This window comes from Mobula birostris, chromosome 1 (assembly GCF_030028105.1).
Source record: "Mobula birostris isolate sMobBir1 chromosome 1, sMobBir1.hap1, whole genome shotgun sequence".
NCBI classification, from domain to species: Eukaryota; Metazoa; Chordata; class Chondrichthyes; order Myliobatiformes; family Myliobatidae; genus Mobula; species Mobula birostris.
Window position 1 is genome coordinate 69,045,406 of NC_092370.1, and position 21,344 is coordinate 69,066,749.

At 39.7% G+C, this 21,344-nt stretch overlaps 1 protein-coding gene across 1 annotated transcript in view; it reads left to right on the plus strand.

The window, feature by feature from the left end:
- The window catches only part of decr1 (2,4-dienoyl CoA reductase 1, mitochondrial), a 38,573-nt gene that overhangs the window by 15,067 nt on the left and 2,162 nt on the right, over positions 1-21,344 (plus strand). Inside the window, exons 4-9 of the mRNA XM_072256768.1 lie at positions 3,008-3,094; positions 9,766-9,913; positions 13,884-13,983; positions 16,840-16,912; positions 19,228-19,374; positions 21,091-21,153. Of these exons, the coding sequence (XP_072112869.1) occupies positions 3,008-3,094; positions 9,766-9,913; positions 13,884-13,983; positions 16,840-16,912; positions 19,228-19,374; positions 21,091-21,153 (618 nt within the window). The remainder of the gene's footprint in view (positions 1-3,007; positions 3,095-9,765; positions 9,914-13,883; positions 13,984-16,839; positions 16,913-19,227; positions 19,375-21,090; positions 21,154-21,344) is intronic.

Below are 21,344 nucleotides of genomic sequence, written 5' to 3' on the forward strand. Positions count from 1 at the left end.
GATGGACGCTACTTTTATACCCAGTCATGATACCTCACCAGCTACCAATTAGCCTGCTTAATGTGGAGTCTTCCAAACCGGTGTTACTTGAATATTCTGTGCGCTTTTTAATCTTACTTTAACTCTGTCCCAACTTTTGTTGAGTGTGTTGCAGCCATCAAATTCTAAATTTGTGTATATTTACAAAATACAACTAAGTTGGTCAGTAAAACTATTGAAAATCTTTTCTTTGTACTTTTGTCAGTTAAATAAGGGTCCACGTGAATTAACATCACAGATTTTTGTTTTTATTGCATTTTGGAAAATATCCCAACTTTTCTGGAAATGGGGTTTGTAAGTTCGAGTCAGGAAGTGAAGTTGCAACTTTATAAAATTCTAGTTAGGCCACATCCTGGAATATTGCATTTAGTTTTGGTTGCCCCATTATAGAAATGATGTTAATGCTTTAGTGAGGATGCAGAAAAGGTTTACCGGGATACTGCTTGGATTGGATGTGCTGTAAGGAGATGCTGGACAAACTTGGATTGCTTTCTCTGAAGTGGCAGAGGCTGAGAGAAAATCTGATATTATGAGAGGGGTTAAGATATTTTTACAGAGTGTGATGGGTGTCTAGAATGTGCTGCCTGAAGTGGTGGTGGAGGCAAATATGGTAGAAGCATTCAAGAGGTTCTCAGTCGCATGAAAGTGCAGGAAATGGAAGAATATGGATATAGTGAAGGCAGGAGGGAATGGTGTAATTGGGCAGTTGATTACTAATTTAATGGGTTCAGCACCACAGTGTGTGGCCAAGGCCTTTTCCTAAGCTGTACTGTTCTATGTTCTGTTACCTAGATCCAAAAGCTTAATGTGCTGGAACCACTGCCATTAGCCATTTTGACTCAGCTATCACTTACATTCCTTCCTATCTCCTCTCTTTCTGATACCAACCTTGGAACTCTCTCTTTCCCAGTTCTGATTAAGAATTGCACACCCAAGATGTCAACTGTTTCTTTTTCTCTTATTGTTGTCTGGGGTACTTAGTTTTTCCAGCATTGTTATGATAATAAAAGTGAATTTAAAATGTTAAATGTCATCCATTCGTCTTAAGAGTTTGCTATTCCGCCACAACTGAGGTAGTAAACATGCTGAATTATAGGAGTTTTATTGTACATTGGGCATTGAAGCCTATCAGTCCTTCTGGAAAATATTTTTTTTTCCATTGTTATTGAGAAGTCTATTTTGTATTGAGTCTTGTATGAATATAATGAACAAAATCCATATCATTTATTTCTCACGGGGCCATTGTAATAGTTGAAACAAATCACTGAAATTATTTGAGGATCTTAGAACATAGAACAGGAACAGTCCCTTCAGTCCACAACGTTGTGCTGAACCAATTAAAATAGTAATCAAATGGCTAACTAAATTAATCTCTCCTGTCTACACAATATCCATATCCTTCCATTTTCCTCACATTCATGTGCCTATCTAAATGTCTTGTAAAATTCCCTAATGTATTGTCTCTACCACCATACCAGGAGGTGTGTTCCAGGCACCCATCACTCTCTGTGTAAAAAGCATGCCCTTTACATCTCCTTTAAAATGGCCCCCTCTCATGTTAAATGTATGCCCACTGGTATTAGACATTTCAACCCTGGGAAAAAAATACAGTCTGTCTACGCCTCTTATAATCTTGATCTCCCCTCAGCCTCCACAGTTCCAGAGAAAACAACTGGAGTTCTCATTATAGCACATGCCAACTAATCCAGCCAGCATCCGAGTAAACCTTTTCTGCACCTTCCGAAGCCTCAGCTTCCCTCCTATAATAAGGCAACCAGAGCTATATGCAGTACTCCAGATGGGGCCTAACTAGAGTTTTACTAAGCTGCAACATAACATCCTGACTTTTGAACCTAATACCAATTATGCTATCTTATTATTCGTGATATTAGTCAATAAATGACTAATGAAGGCAAGCATGCTGTCCTTACACAGCACCAGGTCCAGCATAGTCCCTTCTCTTGTTGGACAATCTACATATTGCTTTACGAAACCCTCCTGCATGCACCTAACAAATTCTGTCCCATCTAACCCACCTGCACTAAAAAGGTCCCAGTTTATATCAGGGAAAGTTGAAGACCTCCATGACAAAAACCTTCTTGTTTTCACACCTTTCTTTAATCTGCCTGCAAACAGGTATCTGGTCCTCAATGCCCCAGTGGCTTTTGGGGGTTCCTGTAGTACAATCCCATTAGAGTGATTGCACCCTTCCCATTTTTGAGCTCTACCAATATAGAATCAGTGGATGAGCCCTCCATTCTGTCCCCTCTGAGTGCAGTTGTGATATTGTCCCTGATTAGCCTACAACTTTTACCGCCCTCTATCTTTCCTAAAACATCAAAACCCGTTCCTGTCCCTTGCTCAACCATCTGTAATAGCCACAACATCATAGTTCCATGTACAGATGCTCTGAGTTCATCACCTATCCCATAAGACTCCTAAAATTAACATACACACATTTCAAACTGTCCATCCTATCGTATATATTGCTTTGCTCCTGCCTGGTTTTACTGCCCCTGACATCTACCTCCCTCTATATTCTTCCACTTTCTATCATGATGGTCTAGTTCCCATCCCTCTCCCAAACTAATTTAAATCCTCCTGAGTAGCACTAATGAACCTCTTGGCCAGGATATTGGATTCCCCCCCCCCCAGTTTAGGTGCCACCTGTCCCTCTTGATCAAGGCACTCCTGCCACATCTTAATGCTTGAATATTTCACATTCATTCATGATGGATTTAATTTGTTATTTTTATGTTTTCAATCTTTCAATATCTGTGCATTCAGGACCAATTTTATAAGGGTATGCAATCCTTCTCTTTGTTTCCTTGGGAACAAATTCAAACTAAGCAGACTGGCAAGTACACAGATCCATGGACAGAAATCAGTGGCTAATTTTGTAGTTTATTGTCTTTATGTAGCTCTCTATTAATTACATGAATTTGATGTTGTCATACTTTTCTTTCAGGTTCACTCAATTCAGTGTGATGTGAGAGATCCAGTGTCTGTGAAGTCTGCTGTGGAGCAGATGTCTGAACTGACAGGGCTGCCTGATGTATGTATAACCATTGGGAATGCAGAGCACCATTGCCTCTGGCACTGCCATGCCAACATGTACAGGGATCAGTGCACGAACAGCCACTTCCACATGGCTAACTGAGCTCATTTCAAATATCAGAGTTCCTTTTCCACATGAATTTACAACTTAGAGCTAAAGTGGAGGAAGGAGGGTGCCACGTCATCTTTAAAATAGCATCAGGTTGTCTAACGATAATTATCAATGCTAAAAATTTATTTTGAAATACCTTTGTCAATTTTAAAGTCGTAGACAGCATTCCTTTCCTGACTCCTGCTTCAGAAGCAGAAACATTTCCCTTGATATTCCCTTGTAAGCTAATTTAGCGGGGGATGAGAACCGGAGTGGCAGGGCAAGGATGGGGCAGTTGGTATACAAGTAGATGCAGTGTGCAGCGAGACTGTGAGGAAGTACAGGTAGATGATAGAGCAAAATTGCAATTAGTCAAATGAGTTGAAGTGTAACATGAGGGCATAATCAAAAAGAGTGATGAATACAGGGTTGAAAATATTATATTTCATTGCATGAAGTAAAAGGAATAAGGTAGATAAACTTGCAGCGCAGACAGAGATTGGCAGGTATGAAGTTGCTTTACAAAGAAGATCATCAGGTCCAAGGATATAACTTGTATCGAAAGGACAGGCAGGTAGGCAGGGGGTGGCTGGCTCTGTTGGTAAAAAATTAAATCAAATCCTTAGAAAGAGGTGACTTAAGATGTGAATATATAGAATCTCTGTGGGTAGAGTTAGGAAACTGCAAGAGTGAAAAGGCACTGGTGGGAGTTATGCATAGGCCTCCAAATAGTAACGAGGATGTGGAATACAAATTAAAATGGGAGATAGAAAAGGCATGTCAAAAGGGCAATATTACTGTAGTCATGGGGGATTTCAATATGTCAGTAGATTTGAAAAATTGGTGGTGGATCCCAAGAGAGGATTTGGAGAATGCCTACGTGATGGCTTTTTAAAGCAGCTTGTGATTGATCAATCTAGGGGAAAAACAATTCTGGATTGAGTGTTGTGTGATGAACCAAATTTGATTAGGGAGCTTAAAGTAAAGGAACCTTAGGAGACAGTGGTCATAATATGATAGAATTCACCCTGAAGTTTGAGAGAGAGAAGATAAAGTCAGATGAGAGGCTTGTTCTGGAGCTGCTCCGGCCTATGGTCAGGCCACACTTAGATCCCCTCCAGCTCGCCTACCAGCCCCGACTAGGAGTTGAGGATGCTATCGTCTACCTGCTGAACCGTGTCTACGCCCACCTGGACAAGCCAGCGAGCACTGTGAGGGTCATGTTTTTTGACTTCTCCAGCACGTTCAACACCATCCACCCTGCTCTGCTGGGGGAGAAGCTGACAGCGATGCAGGTGGATGCTTCCCTGGTATCATGGATCCTTGATTAACTGACTGGCAGACAACAGTACGTATGCTTGCAACACTGTGTGTCCGACAGAGTGATCAGCAACACTGGGGCTCCACAGGGGACTGTCTTGTCTCCCTTTCTCTTCACCATTTACACCTCAGACTTCAACTACTGAACAGAGTCTTGTCATCTTCAGAAGTTTTCAGATGACTATGTCATAGTTGGATGCATCAGCAAGGGAGATGAGGTTGAGTACAGGTCTATGGTAGGAAACTTTGTCACATGGTGTGAGCAGAATTATCTGCAGCTTAATGTGAAAAAGACTAAGGAGCTGATGGTAGACCTGAGGAGAGCTAAGGTACCGGTGACCCCTGTTTCCATCCAGGGGGTCAGTGTGGACATGGTGGAGGATTACAAATACTTGGGGATACGAATTGACAATAAACTGGACTGGTCTAAGAACACTGAGGCTGTCTACAAGAAGGGTCAGAGCCATTTCTATTTCCTGAGGAGACTGAGGTCCTTTAACATCTGCCGGACGATGCTGAGGACGTTCTACGAGTCTGTGGTGGCCAGTGCTATCATGTTTGCTGTTGTGTGCTGGGGCAGCAGGCTGAGGGTAGCAGACACCAACAGAATCAACAAACTCATTTGTAAGGCCAGTGATGTTGTGGGGATGGAACTGGACTCTCTCAGGGTGGTGTCTGAAAAGAGGATGCTGTCTAAGTTGCATGCCATCTTGGTCAATGTTTCCCATCCACTAAATAATGTACTGGGTGGGCACAGGAGTACATTCAGCCAGAGACTCGTTCCACCAAGATGCAGCACAGAGCGTTATAGGAAGTCATTCCTGCCTGTGGCCATCAAACTTTACAACTCCTCCCTTGGAGGGTCAGACATCCTGAGCCAATAGGCTGGTCCTGGACTTATTTCATAATTTACTGGCATAATTTACAGATTACTATTTAACTATTTATGTTTCTATTACTATTTATTATTTATGGTGCAACTGTAATGAAAACCAATTTCCCCCGGGATCAGTAAAGTATGACTATGACTATTCCAGTGGAGTAAAGAGAATTACAGAGGCATGAGAGACGAGTTGGCCAAAGTATATTGGAAGGTGTCTCCAGCAGGGATGATGGCGGAACAGCAAAGGGTGGAGTTTTTGGGGGCAGTTCCGAAGGCGCAAGATAGATACATCCCAAAGATGAAGTATTCTAAAGGGAGGATGAGGCAACCATGGCTGGCAAGGGAAGTCAAAGACAGCAGCAAAAGAAAAGAGAGGGCACATAATATACCAAAAATTAGTGGGAAGTTAGAGGATTGGGAACCTTTTAAAAATTAACAGAAGGTAACTAAAAGAGAAAAAAAGATGAAATATAAAGGTAATCTAGCCAATAACATAAAAGAGGATAACAGATACATAATGAATAAAAGAGAGGCAAGAGTGGCTATCGGTCCACTGGAAAATGACACTGGAGATATAGTAATGGGGGACAGAAAATAGCAGACAAACAATAAGTATTTTGTGTCAGTCTCTACTATGCCAGAAGTTCGAGAGTGTCAAGGGGCAGAAGTGAATGTAATTGCTATTACTAAGGAGAAGGTGCTTGGGAAGCTGAAAGTTCTGAAGGTAGGCAAATCATGTGCAACAGATGAACTACACACCAGGGTTCTGAAAGAGGTAGCTGAAAAAATTGTAGAGTCATTCATAGTGATCTTTCAAAAATCATTAGATTCTGGAATGGTTCCAAAGAACTGGAAAATTGAAAATGTTATTCCATTGTTTACTAAGGGAGGGGGGTAGGCCAGCTAGTCTAACTTCAGTGTTGGGAAATGTGTAGTTTTTGTATTGTTCATGTAGCACCATGGTCCTGAAAAACATTGTCTCATTTTTACTGTGTACTGTACCAGCAGTTATGGTCGAAATGACAATAAAATTGACTTGACGACTTGATGTGGGAGTCCATTATTAAGGATCAGGTTTCAGGGTACTTGGAAGTACATGAAAAAATAGGCCAATGTCACAGTGTTTTCCTTAAGTGGAAATCTTGCCTGACAAATCTATTGGGATTCTTTGAGGAAATAACGGGATAGGATAGACAAAAGAAGTTGGTGGATGTTGTGTACTTTGATTTTCTGAAGGCCTTTGACACAGTGTCACACATGAAGCTGCTTAACAAGATAAGAACCCAGTGTATTGCAGGAAAGATACTATCATAGATAGAAGATTGGCTAACTAATAGGAGGCAAAGAGTTGGAATAAATGGGGTCAATTCTTGCTGGCTGCCGATGACTAGTGGTGTTCTGCTGGGGCTGATGTTGGGACTGCTTCTTTTCATGTTATATGTTAATGACGGAATTGATGGCTTTGGGGCTTGGTTTGCGGATGATATAAAGATAGTTGGAGGGGCAACTAGTGTTGAGGAAGCAGTGAGTCTGCAGAAGGACTTAGGCAGATTGGGAGATTGGGTAAAGAAGTAGCAGATGGAATATAGTGTAGGGAAGTATATGGCCGTGCACTTTGGTGGAAAGAATAAAAATGTAGAATATTTTCTGCCACGTTCTAAACAGTAAGAACTTTCAAAAATCAGAAGTGCAAAGGGACTTGAGGGTCCTTGCGCAGGATTCCCTACAGGTTGAGTCAATGGTAAGAAAGGCTAATACAACATTAGCATTCATTTCAAATACAAGAGCAAGGATGTAATGCCTAGATTTTATAAGGTGTCGGTCAGACCACACTTGGAGTATTGTGAGCAATTTTGGGCCCCTTAGACCATAAGACATAGGAGCAGAATTAAGCCATTTGGCTCATCAAGTCTGCTCTGCCATTCAGTCATGGCTGATCCATTTTTCCCCTCCTCAGCCCCATTCCCCATCTTTTTCCTCATAATCTTTGATGCCATATCCAATCAAGAACTGATCAAGCTCTGACTGAAATAACACCCAATGACCTGGCCTCCACAGCTGCCTGTGGTAATAAATTCCACAAATTCACCACACTCTGGCTAAAGAAATTTCTCTGAATCTCAGTTTTAAATGGATACCTCTCTATCCTGAGGCTGTGCCCTCTTGTCCTAGACTCCCCCACCATGGGGAACATCCTTTCCACATCTACTCTGTCTAGGACTTTCAACATTCGGAAGGTATCAATGAGATCTCCCCTCATCCTTCTAAATTCCGGCAAGTCCCGCCCCAGAACTATCAAGCGTTCCTCGTATGAGAACCCTTTCATTACCGGAGTCATCCTTGTGAACTTGCTCTGAATCCTCTCCAATACCAGCACATCTTTTCTTAGATAAGGAGCCTAAAACTGTTCACTATACTCGAGTTGAAGCCTCACCAGTGCCTTATAAAGCCTTAGCATCACATCCCTGCTCTTATAGACCTCTTGAATTGAATGCTAACATTGCATTTGCCTTCCTCTACCTGCAGATTAACCTTTAGGGTGTCCTGCACATGGACTCCCAAGTCCCTCTGCGTCTCAGATTTTTGGATTTTCTCCCTGTTTAGAAAATAGTCTACACATTTATTTCTACTACCACAGTGCATGACCATGCATTTTCGAACACTATATTTCATTTGCCACTCTCTTGCCCATTCTCCTAATCAGTTTAAGTTCTTCTGAAGCCTACCTGTTTCCTCAACACTACCTGCCCCTCCAGCAGTCTTCTAATCATCTACAAACTTGGCAGTAAAGCTATCTATTCCATCATCTAAATCATTGATCGCTGATCTAAAGCGAGATGTGCTGGCATTGGAGAGGGTCCGGAGGAGGTTCATGAGAATGATTCCAGGAGTGAAAGTATGAGGTGTGTTAAATGGCTCTGGGCCTGTACTCATTGGAGTTTATAAGAATGGAGGGAAATCTCATTGAAACTTACTGAATATTGAATCAGTCCTCATAGAGGGATCAGAAGCGGAGAGGGTGAGCAATTTCAAGTTCCTGGGTGTCAAGATCTCTGAGGATTTAATCCGGTCCCAACATATTTATGTAGCTATAAAGAAGGCAAGACAGCGACTATATTTCATCAGGACTGAGGAGATTTGTTTTGTTAACTAAAACACTCGAAAACCTCTATAGATATACTGTGGAGAGCATTCTGACAGGCTGCATCACTGTCTGGTACAGGTGGGGGGGGGGGGAAGGTTGCTACTGCACAGGACCAAAAGAAGCTACAGAAAGTCGTAAAATTAGTCAGCTCCATCTTGGATACTATCCTCCGTAGTACCCAAGACACCTTCAAAGAGCAGTGCCCAAGAAAGGCGACATCCAATTTTAAGGGCCCCCATCATCTGGGGCGTGCCCTCTTTTCATTGTACCGCAGGAAGGAGGTATAGAAGCCTGAAGGCAAACACTCAGCAATTCAGGAACAACTTCTTTCCCTCTGCTATCTGATTCCTAAGTGGACATTGAACCCATGAACACTACCTCACTTATTTTTTAATATACATATTTTTTCTATTTTTACACCAGTTTTAATGTTTTAATCTATTCTATATACACACACACACACTTACTGTAATTGTTTTATTTATTTTATATATCATGTATTGCATTGTACTATGCTGCTAAGTTAATAAATTTCACAGCACATTCCGATGATAATAAACCTGATTCTGGTTCTGAATATTGAAAGGCCTAGCTAGGGTGGATGTGGAGAGGATGTTTCCTATAGTGGGACAGTCTAGGACCAATGCACAACCTCTGAATAGAGGGACATCCATTTAGAAAAGAAATGAGGTGGAATTTCTTTAGCGTGATGGCAGTGAATCTGTGCAATTAATTGCCACAGACAGCTGTTGAGGTCAGGCCATTGAGTTTATTTAAGGTGGAGATTGATAGTTTCTTGATTAAGGGGATCAAAGATTATGGAGTGAAGGCAGGAGAATGTAGTTGAGAGGGATAATAAATCTTTCATGATAGAATGGCAAAGCAAACTCATGGGCTGAATGGTAAATTCTGCTCCTATGTCTTATGGTCTTATACAAAACTACAAAAAATATCTGTGAGAAAATCATGGTTCCCAGTACTGGGAATCTCAATCCTCTTCCTTGCAATTACTCCTGTCAATGGCTTCATTTGGCTGAATAGATGTTTCATGTACCTTCAGTGCTATTGGTAATTGTATGGAGTTTTGAATTCTGAATATTTAAACATTCATCTGACAGAGTGCCCTTTTTTAAAACCCCAAACCATCCATATGATGTGAAATTCTGAGCTGCAGTATAGTTTGATAGGTTAAAAACTGTTTGGTTACACCTTTGTTTTCTCACACACTAGGTTATAATAAATAACGCAGCTGGAAACTTTATCTCACCCTCGGAAAGACTTTCTGCTAATGCTTTTAAAACCATTACAGAAATTGTTCTCAATGGTACTGCATATGTAACTCTGGAAATTGGAAAAGAATTGATTAAAGCAAAAAAAGGTAAGAAGATTTTGCTCTTTAGAAACCGCATGGAAAACATTGTGTATTTCATTTGTACATATCAGAAAAAAGGTTAATATTGATTGTCTTGATGCTTATTTTGAGATGGATAATGTTGTTGCTTAAAGTGTTGCTGCTTCAATCCCTGTTTTCGCCAATAATAGGAGATAACATTTATTTCAGTTATATTACTTGACAGGTCTGAAAACTTTAAATCTTGCTTTTTTGCAGGTTCATTCAAAGTACCCCGTGGCATATTAAGTAAAATAAAGATATTTAGGATATGTTTGACAGTGCTAGATCCTGAATCATATTATTATCAGATCCTTCTGCAAACTCAGTTGTAATGTAAAACTTCCCTTAGAGTTTAAACCTGATTTATGGGAAATAGGTTGAGCGTTTACTTCTGGGATAAAAATAGGAAAATGCTGGTGGTTCTTGGTAGATCACGTAGATATGTGGAGGAAAGAAGAGGTAGAAAACATTATATTAGAATTAGAAAACTTCAAAATGTAACTTTTGTGGTTTGCTAATATGTTTGAGAAGGGAGGGAGGTGAAAGACTGGAAATTATAGATAGATATTTTATTGATCCTAAAGGAAATTACAGTGTCACAGTAGCATTGCAAGTACACAGATATACAAATGCACAAATATTAGAAGAGAAGTAAGAAAGAAAAAAAAAGTCACCTCACTTCCCCATTCAGGAAATTCTCCATCTAGGCCATTTAGCAAAACTTAGTGGTTCTTGAGATATTAGAGTCCATTATTAAGGATGGGGTTTTGGAGTACTTGGAAGCATATGATAAAATATGTTTCCTTAAGGAAAGATATTGCCTGTCAAATCTGTTGGAATTCTTTGAGGAAATAACCAAGGATGGTAAATCTGTTGAATTCATTGTTATGGACAGCTCTGGAGACCAAGTCTTTGTGTATATTTAAAGCAGGTGTTGATAGGTTCTGAATTAGTAAGGATGTCAAAGGTTATGGGAAAATGGAAAGAGAATGTTGTTGAAAGGCAGTAATAAAACAGCCCAGATTGAATGGCGGGCGAGATGCTTAATTCTGCTCCTATGTCTTATAAAATGATGATATTACAAGGCAACAGATTATAGAACATAGAATGGTGCAGGACAGGAACAGCCCCCTTGGCTCACAATGTTGTACCAAACTAAATAAGCTAATGGATGCTGCAGACTCAATCTGAGGTATCTTTGACCCTGGCATCTAGAAGGCAACATAACATCCAAGTGCCTCCTTCATGTCTGCTCCTCTGGCTGTTGAATCCCCTTTACCACTGCTGTCTTCTCTCCCATTCCATTCTGAGCCACAGAGCCAGATTCAGTGCCAGAGACCTAGCTGCTGCAGCTTTCCCCAAAAGTATCCAAAGCGGTATACTTATTATTGAGGGGAACAGCTGCATGGGGTACTCTGCAATATCTTCCTATTCCCTTTCCCTCTCCTGACAGTTACCCAGCTGTCTGCCTCTTGCAACTTAGGTGTGACTACCTCCTTGTAGCTCTTATCTGTCACCTCCTGATACTCCCAAATGAGCCAAAGGTCATCCAGATCCAGTTCCTTAACACAGTCTGTAGAGCTGTACCCAGATACACATTCGCAGATGTAGCCGTCAGGAAGACTAGGTCTCCCAGATCTCCCACAGGAATATAACACTAACTTGGGATCCATTCTCACTGCTTAGTTAGGCACCATTAAAAAAGAGAAACGACAAAAACTTCAAACTAGCCTCTCCTCTCACTGAAGCCTCTTGAGCAAAAGCCTTGGTTCCCCCTTGAACCTCTGTCCCACTCACATAATGGCTGCTCCCAAAATGGTCACTCCACTTAAACCTAACTTTTTATTAGCCCCTGCCAAGTACCTAATAACCCAAATGTTCTCAAGCTCAGCAGGGAGTTTCAAAAGGCACCACTCATTTTTGAAATCTGCTGCTACACTCCACAAGTAATTGTTCCCGCAGTCTCAAACTCCACAGAAAGTGAGAAGGTAGAGAGTATATTCTGTCTGGAGATGAGTAACCAGTGGTGTTCTACAGGAATCTGTTGTGGGACCCCTGCTCTTCATGCTTTGTATACATGAGTTGGATGAGGAAGTGGAAGGGTGGATTAGTAAGTTTGCAGATAACACAAAGATTGATAGTGTTGTGGATAGTGTAGAAGTTCGTCATGGGTTACAGTGAGACATTGATAGGATGCATAGATGGGCTGAGAAGTGGCAAATGGTGAGAACTGTGAAGGTCGAACTTTAAGGCAGAATAGAGGATTAGTGGTGAGGTTCTTGGCAATGTGGAGGAACGAAGGGATATTAAGGTCCTCAAAGTTGCTGTGCAAGTTGATTTTTATGAATGAGTTGGGTGATTAAGGAGGCACACAGTGTGCTGGCTTTCATTAGTCAAGCCATTGAGTTCAAGCTGCAAGTTATTGTGGTGACTCTATTAAACTCTGATCAGACCACACCTGCAGTATTGTGTTCAGTTCTGGTCACCTTGTTTTAGGAAGGATGTGGAAACTTTATATAGTGTGCAGAGGAGACTTACCAGGATGCTACCTGGATCACAGAGCATGTTTTATGAGGATGGGTTGAGTGAGCTAGGGCTTTTCTCTTTGGAGCGAAGGAGCACGAGTGATGGCTTTATTGAGGTGCACGTGATGTTAAGACGTATAGATAGAGTCGACAGCCAGAGACATTTTCTCAGGGTGGAAATGGCTAATTAGGAGGGGGCATAATTTTTAAGATGATTGGAGGAGAATATGGGGGGGGATGTCAGAAGTAAGTTTTTACAAAGAGTCGAGTTAATGCATGAAATGTGCTGCCAGGTGTTGTCATTTAAGAGATTTTTTAGATAGGCACATGAATGAAAGAAAAATTGAGGGCTATGTGGGAGGGAAAGTTAGATTGATCTGAGGGTAGGTTTAAGGGTCAGAACACTATCAAAGGGGAAAAGGTCCTGTACTGTGCTGTATTCATCTATGTTCTATCCTCTGTGTTCCTCTCCTTGGTGAATATCCATGCTAAGTACTCATTTAGGGCCTTGCCCCCAACATCACCTCCAAGCATATGTTCCCTTCTTTATCCTTCAGTGTCCTACCTTCTTCCTAATTATCTTCATGCTCTTGATGTATGTATAGAATGCCTTGTATTCTTTTTAACCCTCCTTGCCAAGAACTTTCCATGGCCCCACCCAGCTTTCCTAATTCTCTTATTACCTTCTTTTCTGGCTTCTTTATAATCCTCCTGAGCTCTTCGATTTTAGCTTCCTAACCTATACATTTGTTTATTTTTCTTTCTTGACCAAATTCATAACCTCTCTAGTCATCTGACATTTTTGTCATTCTTGTCCTTCCTTCTTGATGGAACATACCTACCTTGAACTTTGTGCAGTTGGTCTTTAAACAACCTCCACGTGCCAGATTTAAGCTTGCTCAAAAGAAGCTATTCCCAATTAGCATTCCCTGGTTCCTGTCTCACAGTCTAGTAATTCCAACTGCCCCCCCCCCCAGTTTAATACTTTCATGCAAGATACATACTAACCTTATTCATAGCTATCTCAATAGTTAAGGAGTTGTGAACTTGCCCATAGAAGATGTTATGGTCATGGATCAGAGAAAAAAAAAAGTGGCATAAAACAGAGAAGGCTGGAAATACTTAGAAGGTAAGATGTTGTCCAAATGAAGAGAAACAGAATTAACGTTTTGGGTGCTTGACTTTTGATTTGCATCCCAGCCACCTAAAACATTCATTCTTTCATGAGTGGGATACTGTAACTGCAGTGTATCACCTAAGAGTGCACTACAGTTACTTGGCTTTATCACTAGCTTCTCAAAGAATAGGATTATCTTATTAATACTTCAAAAATGCTCCAAATTATTTTTCTCACCACTTAGTTTTTGTATATTTTCTAAAATGTTTAACATATATAACTATTTTGTGAGTTTCAAATCACTGTCTTGTAGGTGCAGCTTTCCTAGCCATTACTACCATCTATGCAGAGACTGGATCAGGATTTGTGATGCCCAGTGCATCAGCAAAAGCAGGAGTAGAAGCCATGAGCAAGTAGGTATCTTTAGACCTGATTTAGTTGATAAAAATATCAATGTCATTATTTCTCTCTGTTATTATAGAGTAATTATCTTTGGACATATACAGGTGTCCGGTATTAACAAAAAGCCAGAGTTGCTATTTCGTTTGCCCTGTACAACTATGCCAGAACTTTGTTAGTGGATGTGACATTGAAATGCATGCCCACCAGCAAAAGAACATGAATCAGCATTATTGTCTGCAAGGCTTCTATTACAGTTGCCAACCATTAAGTTCTTTAATAGGTGCACAGCAAGAGATCATTTGTGGGAAGGTTACTGGAGGAATTTTGAGGGACCACATTTGGATAGACAGAGTTTGGTTAGGAAGAGTCTATAGTTTTGTGCATGAAAAATCAATGCTTAATGAACCTCGTAGAGTTTTTTGAAGAGATAGCCACAAAGGTAGATGAATGTTGGGCAGTGGATGTTTTCTATTTAGAGTTTAGCATGGCTTTCAACAAGTTCCTGCTTTGTTGGAGGGTCTGGAAGGTTAGGTCCCATGGAATCCAGGGAGAGGTAGTTAGGTGGATTTAAAATTGGCTCGGAGGTAGGAAGCAGAAGGTGGTGGTTCGAAATTGTTTCTCAGAATGAAAGCCAGTGATTATTGGTGTGTCACAAGGGTCAGTATTGGGACCCTTGCTATTTGTTATTTATATAAATGATTTGGATGTTAATTCAAAATATTGGTCAATAGGTTTAAGCATGACAAAATTAAAAGGTGTTGTTGATAGTGAAGAAGTTTATCGTAGATTGCTGGAGATCTTGATCAGTTAGGGAAGTGGGTTGAGGAGTGGAAAATGGATTTCAATATAGATAAGTGTCAGCTGATGCATTTTGGAAAGTCAGACCAGCATATGGCTTATACTATGAACTCGATGAGAGAGGAAAGATTTAAAAGGAACCTGAAGGGATATTTTTTTCTCGCGGAAAGTTGTGAGCATATTGAACAAGCTGCTTGTGGCAACAAACACCAAATATTCACCACCCCCGGCTAAAGAAATTCCTCCTTATCTCATTTCTAAATGGACATCTCCATATTCTGAGGCTGTGTCCCCAGTCTTAGACTCACCCACTATAGGAAACATCCCCTCCACATCCACTCTATCTAGGCCTTTCAACATTCAATAGGTTCCAGTGAGAATGCCACCCCCCCTTCTATTCTAGGGCTGTGCCCTATGGTCCTAAGCTGCCAGAGGAAGTGTTTGAGCCAGTTACAACAGAATACTTTGAGATATACTTGAATGGATACATGGAGGGGCAAGGCTTAGAGGCATATGGTCTGAACTCAGGAAATTGGGACTTGTTAAATGTGCACCTTGGTCGGCATGGACTCATTGGCCAAAGGGCCTATATTTATGCTGTTTTATTCTATGGCTATAAATCTGTGGACATTGATATTTAAAACCATTTTGCCTTATTCAATTATTTAAAATATTAACTTATTAAAACTCAACATGAATTGTTTCCTTGTCACATACATTTTTAAATCCCATCTTTTTCCCTTTAGTTCACTTTTATACATGATCTTACAACAAATTCAAACCTGTCTTCACTAGTTTGTGAGAATTCTTCAAAGTACTTATTTGAAAAGGCAAACAACAGGAATTCTGCAGATGCTGGAAATTCAAGCAACACACATAAAAGTTGCTGGTGAACACAGCAGGCCAGGCAGCATCTCTAGGAAGAGGTGCAGGCGACGTTTCAGGCCAAGACCCTTTGTCAGGACTTAGGGACCTGACCTGATGAAGGGTCTCGGCCTGAAACGTCGACTGCACCTCTTCCTAGAGATGCTGCCTGGCCTGCTGCGTTCACCAGCAACTTTTATGTGTGTTATTTGAAAAGGCACACTGTTTCCTGTCCAGTTCACAGTGCTTCCTGATCTTATTTCAGTTCTCCTCTTCAATTGTAGCAATTTCAGTAAAGGCTCACCTGTAAAATAAATAGTGTCATTATCTCATGGTGCATAGCAAAATCTAGATTATAATTTTAAATGATTTAAAATCTTCTGGATTGTCAGAGCCAGAAAATTACTGTAAACTTTATGTTAGTCTTTTCATGTTGAAAATTTGTAATAAAAACAGAAAATGCTACATTTATACAGCAAGCCAGACATTATCTGCAAAGTAAGTTTTAACTTTAAAGTAAATGATCTTTTGTTAAAGTTCACCAGTGGATGGGTATGTGGACAGGGCCAGGGGAGGGTTGGAGAGAACAAAGGGATTGTCGATGACAACATAAAAACCCAGGTTGTTCTGGTGACATCAATGCTACTGGTGCTGTCTTGGGGAGGGTAATGTATGTCTGTTCTTCTCATCTGAAATATCTGTAAATAGAAAAGGATTAATAATAACAGTGGAGCAAAGAATATGGTGGATCTGTGAGATGTAATACACAGCATTTTACTGGAAATATGAAACAAAAGAATACTGGAAATACTCACCATATCGATCTGTAGAGGAAAGATAACTGAAAAAACCTTTAAGGTAGATTACCTTACATCTGGCCTGGGTAATTCTGACAAAAGTAGGAATGACTGGTTAGCATAAGTTCTGAGGGCCACATTGTGCCATTATGGAAGATCACTTGCTGTTTTTAGATAGACCACTTATTGATAAAACAATGCAAATTAGATGACTGCTTTGCTGAACACCTCCATTTAGTGTATTAGACCAATGATGTAGGCAAAGATATTTTCACATAATTTTGTAAATTTCATCGTTATTATTGATATTTTGTTTTACCACAAAATGCAACTGTTAATATATAGGTAGATTTTGTTATTCAACCTGTGCAGAAATGCTACAAACTTTCTTTTTGCTTTTGTTCATAGATCACTGGCTGCTGAATGGGGTCGATATGGTATGAGATTCAATATAATTCAACCAGGACCGATTAAAACAAAGGTATTATGAACATATGAATTAGGTTCACAAACAAGCCTATCTGCCCCTTAAGCCTATTCTGCTATTTAATAAGATTATGGCTGATCTGGTTACAACCTCAACTCCACGTACCATTGACTCATATATGTGGAGTAACCTGTAACTTGTAACAATGCCATTGCTGTCTTATTTCTTTATCTGTGACATCTGTAACCTTATGACTATTTAATTTGAGGCATAGTTTACTCTGCATTTCTAAATTGATGTTTATAAGATTATTTAACTACTACCTTATCTCTTGTTCATTCTCAGTTGTTTGTAGTTTAAAATTAGTTCAGTAGTACCATGTCCATTAGTAAACATGCAAGCACATTCTTACATGTAGTCGTTAGTTGTTGGTAATCCAGAGAATATTCTTCAGAACTGTATTAGGAATATAATGATGTAGGCTTATAGCTAGCCTTAAAACTTAAGTAAAAGAGATTTGAATGATCATAACCATGGACCAGGTGTAGTTTTCATTTCTCTCTTTGTGTCCAGTAAATGCAGGAAGTAGGCATAGTCTAAGTATAATCAAGGAACATCATTTCCAGTGCCTCTAGGTTAAGAAATAGTTGTTATCCTTTGCGGTTCTGAGGACCTTTATCCTCAGTGAAGAATGAATGGGGCTGTGCTGAGTGTATCAGCTAGAACTGCTGTAAAACTAGGGACTAGGTAGCCAGTGTCAGATCACAATATCAGGGAATCACTGTTGGAGTGAGAGGTCAAGTACACCACCGCTTGTGATGAATATTCACTGTCCAGGGCCTGGGTAGCCGAGCTCAGATTTCTGACACACCAGCTGACTCTTCCGGGGTTTCAAAGAATAAGTTAAACTCCCAACCAATATTGTTTTTGAATAAGTTAAAACTCCCAACCAGTATTCCTTGCTCAGCTTCTTGTCGTTAACAAGAAACAGTCTTCGGCTCTTAATGTAAATTGGAAGCAATGATCAGTCTGTGGAGAGCAGGCTGCTGGCCCACAGCATGGGGCTGGCTGCTCAAGAGGTGCAGTGTAAAACATTGGGGTTATGTAAGTTGGGCCTTCATCAAACTAGGCAATACTGGGTAAGTTATTTAGATGAAGGAAGCTTACAGACCAGACTGGTACTATCACTTAGCACATCAAGTAACTGATCTCTTAATAGTTGTGAGATTTGTGTACTTGGAGAGTCAACGCTCACGGCATTATTTTTGTGTGTCTAGTATCTTTGTCGCCAAAAGCTTTTAGACCATCTGTGTGAATGTCCCAGCAAAGGTATCTGAAAATTATCAGATGCATGTAAAGAAAAGGAATAGTATAAATGTTAGAGAGCAAACCCAGGTTTGTAAGGAACAATAAGAATTATGACAGAAAGACAGGGTGACTAGACTCCATTCCCCTGCCTTCAATTTTTGCGATAGTGACTTGTTCATCTGCAGTTCATTGGTGTGTCTTTTTAGCTTATAGGATTTCTACCTGTATTTTGGAAATCCCTTGTGTTTTAGAAATCATTTGTAATTTGGAAATCTTTTATAATATAGAAATCCTCTCTAAGTTTTAAGTATGTTTAAGAATTTGATTCAAATTTAAAAGTGTATCACTAAAAATAAATGAATTGTGTTTAAAGTACCTTGCTAGCTAGAAGTATCTCCTCCTTGGTAGGACCCACTGCTCAAATAGTGGGTATTAACAGCTAAACTTGCCGAGGAGAATCAACAAGGAAGTGATCCAGCTTTTGAAGTGTTAGTGGCTAGAGTATAACCTCTCTTTAATTAGGGTACCCATAGCTGTCTATAATAGATAGGGCTTAAGAACTTTGTTTGTGTTCAGAACTTCACAGACAGCAATCCTAATACCTTCATATATCTGACTTCCATTCTGTACCTCTGAGCTACTGTGTGTAGCTTAGGAACACAGTGACGCACATTGCAGGCAACTTACATTCTCTGTGGAACCACCGTTCAGCCAACAGTATAATGCAGTTTATTAAATATATTATAGACAACAAAGAACTTTTGAATCGGGGATTATGGGAATCTAGCAGTAAAATAGAATTCAGACTAATGATCAAATGGTGGAGCAAGCTTGAGGTGACGTGGTGTAACTTTGCTCCGATATCTAATGTCCTCAAAATTTTAAAAATATTTTAATGTATTTATATACCTATTTAAAATATTTATTTTCTTTTTTACTGTGCAAAATAATTGTATTTCAAGCTAAAGCTAAACCTATTTTTTTAGCCAAATAATGTTCGACATTAATATTGTTTGTCTAGTCTATTTGTAGCATTTGTAATGTATTCTAACCTTTTTAAGGGTGCCTTTAGTCGACTTGACCCAAGTGGATTGTTTGAAAAAGAAATGCTGAACAGAATTCCGATGGGCCGCTTTGGTACTGTGAATGAAATCTCCAACCTTGCCACTTACCTGTGCAGTGATTATGCCAACTGGATTACAGGAGCTGTAGGTTACCATTTGGATTGTCTTGCTGTTTGTTTAAAATGGTATATTATCCTTGGTTATCTACATTAAGAGAATTTAATCATAGCAAAGATAATAGAAAAAACTAGGGTAGATAATAGAAAATCTACTTTATAACCTTTATAAATCTAGAGGGCATAGATTTTGAGATAAGGAGTAAGAAATTTAAATAGGATCTGAGGAAGGTCGTTTTCACCTGTGGTGGTTGAAATCTAGAATGCACTGCACAAGCGGATGGTGGAGGCAGGCAACCTCCCAGGATAGGAATTACCAGGGCATAGAAGGCTACAGGACGATTACTGGCAATTTTTTTAGTGTAGATAGATATAGACATTGTGAGCCAGATAGTCAGTTTCTATGCTGTTTAACTCTGTGACTCCAATGGCATTATCTATGGGAGGATGCTTAATTGGAAAAGGCACTTAAAAGCCAGGACTGCAAAGGATTGCAGGATGTCAGGCACAGAACTAGGCCGTTCAGACCAACCATTCCATGATATTGTAGGAATTCATTTTGAACTTTGTCCTGTTTTTCCATATCTAAGTCTTTCCATGTAACTAACTACTTCTTTCTTCCTCTTATACTTTTCTAGCTCTCCCATAACTGTATCCAAACCATGCCCTTTAACCTCTGTCTGGTAGCAAGATACTTCTTGGTTAATGAAGTACTTTTTCTGAACCCTGCTGGTTTCCTACTGACTGTCTTAGATCAAAGAGGTCTAACTATAATAAAATTCAATTTAATCTGGGACATTTTGGATTTTGGTACCAGAGTAGCAGATCTTCCAGACTATTGAATGTCATTTATTATCTTTAAAGATATCATACAGTAATGCATCTGTGAAACCAGTAAATTTGAAGTGATCTTAGGAATCTGAACCAGGTAATTTTCAAAGGAGTGTGGCCAACGGAACTACACAGGGTCCTGGTGAGCAGGAAGTGAGTGCGGAAACTGCTGCCTTAGTAGGAAGAGAATTTGGGAACCAGGGCAAATGTGAGTGGAATTATATACATCAGGATTTCCAAGTGATCAGATATTGCTTTTTGCATTTTTTCTGTTCATTCCTCCTCACAAATGAAATGCTGTCTGTATCCAGTTTAAAAAAACTTTGATAATTTTCCAGACCTTTAGATCATTCAGTAGTAGCCAAATTCTGAAGGGGGTAAAAAAGACTGCTGAATGAATCAGAACTGGATATTTAATGCTCAAAGCCTTGCCTCCCAATATTGAAAAAGGTCTACAATGGAAGATAGGAATAAGATGAAATACTTTCTATTAGAACATCTACATCATCAAACTGTATTTATATATTGTTCAAAATATACTAAAGCAGTCAAAATAAATTTGTAGAGATGTTACCAAACAAAATTTGACACTGAGCCACTTAATCTATTACAATGGATAGGGCATCTCAAAGGGAGAGAGAGGTGGAGAGATTCAGGAAGGGATTTCCAGAGTTTGGGCCCCAAGCTTCAAAAGACATCAAAACTGTCCATCAAAAGACATCAAAGTTGTTTTGTAAGGGCAGAAATGGAGGAGCACTGTTAAGTTGGGAGATTGTAGGATTAAAGAAATAGACAGGAAGAAGAGAGCGTGGAATGAAACAATCATGTTGTTTTAATTCTGCAGTAAAGTTTTTTCATTGTTTGGTTTTAAGCCAAACATAGCTGAATGTTGCCCTTGTGTTTTTTTTAATAGGTAATAAGATTTGACGGTGGTGAATTTCTTTCAATAGCTGGTGAATTTAACAGTCTGCAAAAGGTAATGTTATCTTTTCACCATGAAACCTTTATTTTATGAACCTTTCACTTAGCCACAATTTCTACATGGAAGGCAAAGCAAAAAGACCATAGGTTACAAACCGATTTTCCATTAACTCTAGAGATGCTTGCAGGGATTAATATATTTCTCACCCAAAAAAAATTATCACTACTGATGCTGTCCAACATACA